We start from the raw sequence: 6,000 nt of genomic DNA on the forward strand, positions 1-6,000 counted from the left end.
TTATCCAAACACTCTTTTACAAATGTTATAACCTTTATGTTGGAACTTCTATCAAGGAGTAGAGCTGCTCCTTGAGCTGCAAAAAGCTGGCATTGTGGCATATGGTACAGTTCATTGTCACCTAAAAGGATTCCTACAGGAGCTTGTTTGTAAGAAGCTCAAACAAACATGGAGCACTGCTTTGTGTTCCATTGAACTGCTCGCAGTCAAGTTCTCTGATAGGCATGATGTGTACGTACTCACTGCAATTCATGATGAGAGCACTGCCCCTTCACGGTTTGGGGTCATATGGCTGAAGTTCACAAGCCCATCTGTATACTTGATTAGAACAAGTAGTTTTGCAGACTGGATGAGAATGACCATGTTCTTTAGCCATACAATGTGAGTTGTGTAACTTGCACTTGGTATAAGAAGCTGTTTACCCACCTGATCCAGATGGCAACAAACAATGCATATGTTGTTTATCGCCAGACCACCATAGGAAGACTTGTGTCTTAGTGTGACTTTCGGTTGATCATCATTGAAAGTCTTACTGCTACAGAGACAGCCTCCACTTCATATGCTCTGGAGGATGTGGCAAGGCTGCAGGATTGACACTTTGTCAATTGCATTCCTGGAACACCTAAAAAGACTTGACCTTGTCGTCATTGTAAAGTTTGCTCTAAGCAAGGAAAGAGGCAGAAGAGTCGTGTTTACTGTCCCCAGTGCCCATCTCAGCCAGCTCTCTATGTTTTCCTATTTGCTTAATGTTGTATCATACAAAAGTGAAGTATTGGGAAACTGACTGAGGTGGAGCTGCCGTAAGGTAAACCTTTCAATGGCTGTCCATGGACACTTTACCTTCCATGAGCCAGAACTTCCTTAGGCAAGCAGCTGTAGAATATCTGTTCCTCTACTTGAGGAAATCATGGACCTTAATCAACCGTCAGAACATGGTAGATGTTCTGTTTGCGGCTTGATAATTGCATTATAGTCCTCACATTTCACATTATGCTGGACGAAACATAAGCCACGTTGTCATGGAGTACCTTGTGGGGAAAAACATTTAGTCTTGACTAGTTTATGAAGTGCTTTTCAGGCAACTTAAGTATACAACACAAGGACCACTTTGATTGCTCACGAGAACCAGAGTAAGTGTAATAAGCCAAACAAATGTCCTGTGGGTTTCATTCACCAACACTTCTACTTGCTTTGAAAGTGTGAAAACTTAATAAGGGACTTATATCAATCAATAGTATTGAAAACAAGGATACAGGACACTATCTTGCATGATGATGATTTTCACATTTTTAGTATTAGGACAATATACATTTCAGTATGTATCAAAATTAGTTCAGACAACACAGTGTTCGGACCGTCAACTAATATATATACAAGTACAAACAACAAGATAGTGCACAGATTCCAAGGTTGTATATGATTTTATATCAAACAAATATAAATGGCGAGCCTGTCTATTAATATATGGTATCTCTGGCGAACCAAAACATGTTTTGAATTCAACTTAGGGAGGGGATCTCGACGATTTGACCATCAGTTAATCTTCAGGTCTCATCAGGATAAAAGACATCTGACTAAAGTTTCCTAGAAACTGTGCAATCTTAGTAACTTCAATAAGATAGCATGTAGGCAATATGTGCAAGAATACTTGAAGACAGTCTACAATGTATATCAGGCAACACTTAGTCAAAACAGTTCCGGTGAGGTAAACTAATTATTCAAGAGTAGTACACATTGGTATTGTGTAGAGAAAGTGGTCACATCTACACACACAGGAGTACTCCTACACTGACAAGTTACTTACCTTCGGTAATGCCTTATCTGGTTGAGACATGATCGAGCCTCAGATTCCTCACCTTTGAATTTCCTAGGCGTCAACTGGGTCTGGAAGATTTTTCTTTGAGTAATACCCTTTAGCATCGGTAAGTGGCTTCAGTCGGCTCCGCGTGACATCCTGAGCATGGTCTGTGCCGTTGTGATGTCCGGGCCATCTATATAGGTACCACCTTGGCATGCTGGGCATGCTGACATCAGATACTTTTCACAACTTTCCATTCCAGAAGCGTGGAGCTATGAAGGGCAATTACATTGGTGTGCTACTGAACAGCCTTGACCCTAGAAACCTGCCCACAGTTTGGGGAGGATGAGTGGGTCAGTAAGGAATCGGCAGATAGATCATATCTCTACCAGATGAGGCATTATGAAAGGTAAGTAACTTCTCCATTTGATAGAGACACCTAGCCCCAGATTGCATACCTTTGAATAGATACCCAAGCAATAAAATCCCCGCAGGAAGGACTGCGGACTAGTTTAGACCAGAAGGTCCCGCATGACAGAGCTGTCACAAAGGTAGTGCTTGGTAAATGTGTGCAGGGATGCCCATGCTGCTGCCTGACAAATTTCGAGGACTAGAACTCCATGTTGCAATGCCGTGCTAGCAGCCTTAGCTCTAGTGGAGTGAGCCCTTAAGCCTCCAGGAAGCTACTTTTTGGCCATAGCGTAGAAAGCTTTAATGCAGAGGATGACCCATCGAAAGATTGCCCTCTTCTGCACCACACAACCTTTCTTCATTCCTCGGTACTCCACGAAGAGTTGGTCGTTCACCCGAAACGCTTTAGTGCGGTCAAGGTAGAAAGACACCACTCTTTGTAGGTCCAGACAATGAAGTCGCTTCTCTTCTTTAGAGGGGGTGCAGCGTAGCGTACAAAGTGGGCAAGGTGTCAGACTGCGCCACATAGAATGGTGTGACCACTCTCACGTGGAAAGAGGCCCAGTGCGAAGGACCAATGTATCAGGAAATATTGTCCGGTAAGGAGGTTTGGATGACAAAGCCTGCAATTCGCATACCCTCCTGGCAGAAGGGATTGCCAGTAAAAAAGCTGTTTTGATGGTAAGCAGCCATAGGGGGCAGTTGTGCAGAGGTTCGAATGGAAAACACATCAGGAAGGTGCGAACCAAATTAAGGTCCTACTGAGACATTATGAAAGTGGAAGGTGGGAACCTATGTGCAAGGCCTTTGAGGAATCTATTTACAGTTGGAGATTAAAATAAGGAAGGTTGGTCTGGCAGCCTCAGAAAGGCAGACAGGGCCAAAAGATTACCTTTGAGAGTGCCCAGGGCAGAGCCCTGCTGGGCAAGAGTCAAAATAAAAAGGAAAACTGGAGAGAGGGAAGCAGAAAGTGGATCAATAAACATTTTGTACAATATTTTACAAATTTGTTTTACCGGCAGGCATACACGGTCTTGGTGGAGGGCCGCCTTGCTGCCAAAATAACATTGCAAACTTTGGGAGGAAGGTCGAATGCTATCAACTGCTACCACTCAATCCCCACTCAAAAAGGCGTAGAGTTGACAAGTTCAGGTGGAAGACCATCCCCTGCTGCTGCGACATAAGCATCTTCCGAAGGGGTAGCCTGATCAGAGGATTAATGCTCAATTGGAGAAGCTTGGCATACCAGACTCTCCATGCCCAGTCCTGGAACACAAAAATTACTTGGGCTCGGTTGCGCCTGATCTCCTTGAGCACTCGGGACAGGAGTGGTATGAACGGAAAGGAGTATAGGAGGCCTGAGCGCCACTTGAGACGAAAAGTGTCTTAGAGAGAGAGCTGCCTGGAAATTCCAGCGTGCAAAACCACTGACATTGGGTGTTCTCGGCAGAGATGAACAGATCTAACCAAGGCTCTCCCCACTGTTGGAAGAGACCTTGCGTTACCTCCAGATGGAGATGCCATTCATGATCCCCTAGGCAGCCATGGCTGAGTTTATCCACTCTGGAAGTCAGAGAACCTGCCAGGTGTCGAACCACAAGGGTTATGCCCTGTTGTTCCAGCCATGGTCAGAGATGCAGGGTCTCTTGACAAAGGGTCTACGGCTCCACCCCGCCCTGTTTGTTGCAGTACCACATGGCGGTGGTGTTGTCCATGAACACTTAAACCAGCTATCCCTTGATTGAAGGAAAAAAGGCTTTTAATGCCAAGTGAACCGCTCGGTGTTCCAGCGAATTGATGAGGAGTCTGGATTCTGCTGGAGACCAGAGTCCTCTGATCTTTATTTGTCACCCCATCCCAGGAGTGACGCATCTGTCACTACTGTGCGGTCTGGTTGGGGAAGGGAGAGAGGTCTTCCTCTGATCCAATTGCGGTTGGTTTTTAACCACTGAAGGTCCTGTGCAGTTCCCGCCGAGACCTGGACCATATAGGAGAGATTCCCCTTATGCTGCACCCACTAGAACATCAAGTCCCACAGTAGAGCATGTATATGCAGTCTGGCATATATTACTATCAGGATGCAGGAGGCCATGAGGCCCAGCAGCCTCAGAGTCAGTCTCACCAAAATCCAGGATGGAGTTTAAAACATCGGTATCATAGCCTGAATATCCTAGACTCAGGAGGATAGTCCCAAAATGGCACTGTGTCCAGAACAGCTTTAAGAAAAGGGCGCATCTGAGAGGGAGTCATGTGTGACTTTGGCACGTTGATGGTGAACCCCAGTGAATGCACAAGGTTTGCCATAGTCTGGAGGTGGGAGACGACAGCCTGGGATGAGCCTGCCTTCAACAGCCAGTTGTCGAGATAGGAGAAGACTGGCACCTGGTGTAGACCCTCTTTCTTGGTTCCAAATAAAACAATGCACCGGTACTGTGAATCTAATGAAATAAGAGGAGAGTTAACAACATCTCTATACTGTTATAGCGTTAAGACACTTCTCAAGAAACCTTCATGATTACCCACCTTTTCATGTGCTTGTACATGCTTCTCGGGGGGTATTCCCACAATATCCTTATGACCCCTGTCACTATAAGGCATGAAATAAAATAGGGAATCAATGTAGAGATTGCCTTCTATATATGATATTCACAGTAGCAGTAAAAAGAAGCCAGTTTTTGAAACAATATGCATGAAGTTGTATAACAAGATATAATAATAATGTCAATAAAGTATTATGCCTTTTCCATCATGGCAATAGTATAGAATTCCAATGAGCAAAATCTCTTGCCTTTTCTCAACACGGCTTTGGCAATAACTATGTCAATACCCACCTATCCTTGCCGTTTTTAAACACGGCTTCTGCTTGTAGGTATACAGAAGTCTTTTCCATAAACACGCCGTTTCCATCACGGCTAGAGTAAATAGTATAGACAAGATGCAGGTACTCGGGGCGTTTCCCTCACGACCGCGAGTACTGCACACATGGGAATCAAGATCCAAAATAAACGAAGAAGAAAATGCTTTGTTGGGAGATATCACCAAAACCAATACATGAATTCACCAAACATAACACTGGTGCCGGAGCACCCTTACCCCACTACAGGAGACTGGCCGCTGCGCTCGTTCGCCTTCTCTTCCACGGAAAGAAAATCCGGCATCGTCCACAGCCGAGGATTCAATAAATCCCCGCCTCTACCGATGAAAGCACGTTGTTACGTTGCCCCGGCAGTGATTCTAGCCTTCTGGGAAATGTGGTTCATAGAGGGGACTTCGGAATGGGAACTGACAATGTTCAGCACAGGTGTCTCAATATAACAGTACATCCCTCCCAAGAGGAATGTTGTCAGGGTTTTGGTTTAGTGGGATTTGAAGTGTGAAATCTTTTTACCAGTCTTGGAGCATGTACTCCAGTAGCTGGCTCACAGGAATTTTCCTCAGGTCCATAACCCTTCCGTGAGACCAGATACCACAATTTTTCCTCTCTTTTCTTCAATAGCTTGTACCTCTTATACTGGTTCTTGGTCTACCCACACAGGAAGTTTTAAATAAAGAAACATGAGACACAGGATGTATCCTCAAATGTTTGGGCAATGCAAGCTTTACAATAACAGGATTGACTGCCTCGATGATCTTGTAGGGTCCGATATATCAAAGATTGAAAATACTATACTTCCTGAAGAGTATATTCCTTGTAGACAGCCAAACCCCATCTCCTACCTTATACTGAGGTTCAGTTCTTCGATGTTTGTCGGCCTGATTTTTATACCTGACCTTAGCTTTTCTGATATTGG

General features: G+C 44.7%; 1 protein-coding gene across 3 annotated transcripts in view; it reads right to left on the reverse strand.

Annotated features, from left to right (window-relative positions):
- XPNPEP3 (X-prolyl aminopeptidase 3) overlaps positions 1-5,392 on the reverse strand; it is a 242,456-nt gene extending 237,064 nt beyond the window's left edge. Inside the window, exons 1-2 of one of the 3 annotated variants that reach the window (XM_085601057.1) lie at positions 5,303-5,379; positions 4,733-4,796 (exon numbers count right to left, since the gene is read on the reverse strand). Coding sequence is in view for 1 of the 3 variants with exons in the window: in XM_085601056.1 (XP_085457182.1) it covers positions 4,733-4,796; positions 5,303-5,367 (129 nt within the window). In the remaining 2 variants the exon portion in view is untranslated. Of the gene's footprint in view, positions 1-4,732; positions 4,797-5,302 lie in introns of all 3 variants that reach the window. The other 2 variants (XM_085601056.1, XM_085601058.1) reach the window with 2 other exon arrangements.
- Positions 5,393-6,000: the final 608 nt, after the last annotated feature.

This window comes from Triturus cristatus, chromosome 4_2, assembly GCF_964204655.1.
Source record: "Triturus cristatus chromosome 4_2, aTriCri1.1, whole genome shotgun sequence".
In the NCBI taxonomy this organism is placed as follows: domain Eukaryota; kingdom Metazoa; phylum Chordata; class Amphibia; order Caudata; family Salamandridae; genus Triturus; species Triturus cristatus.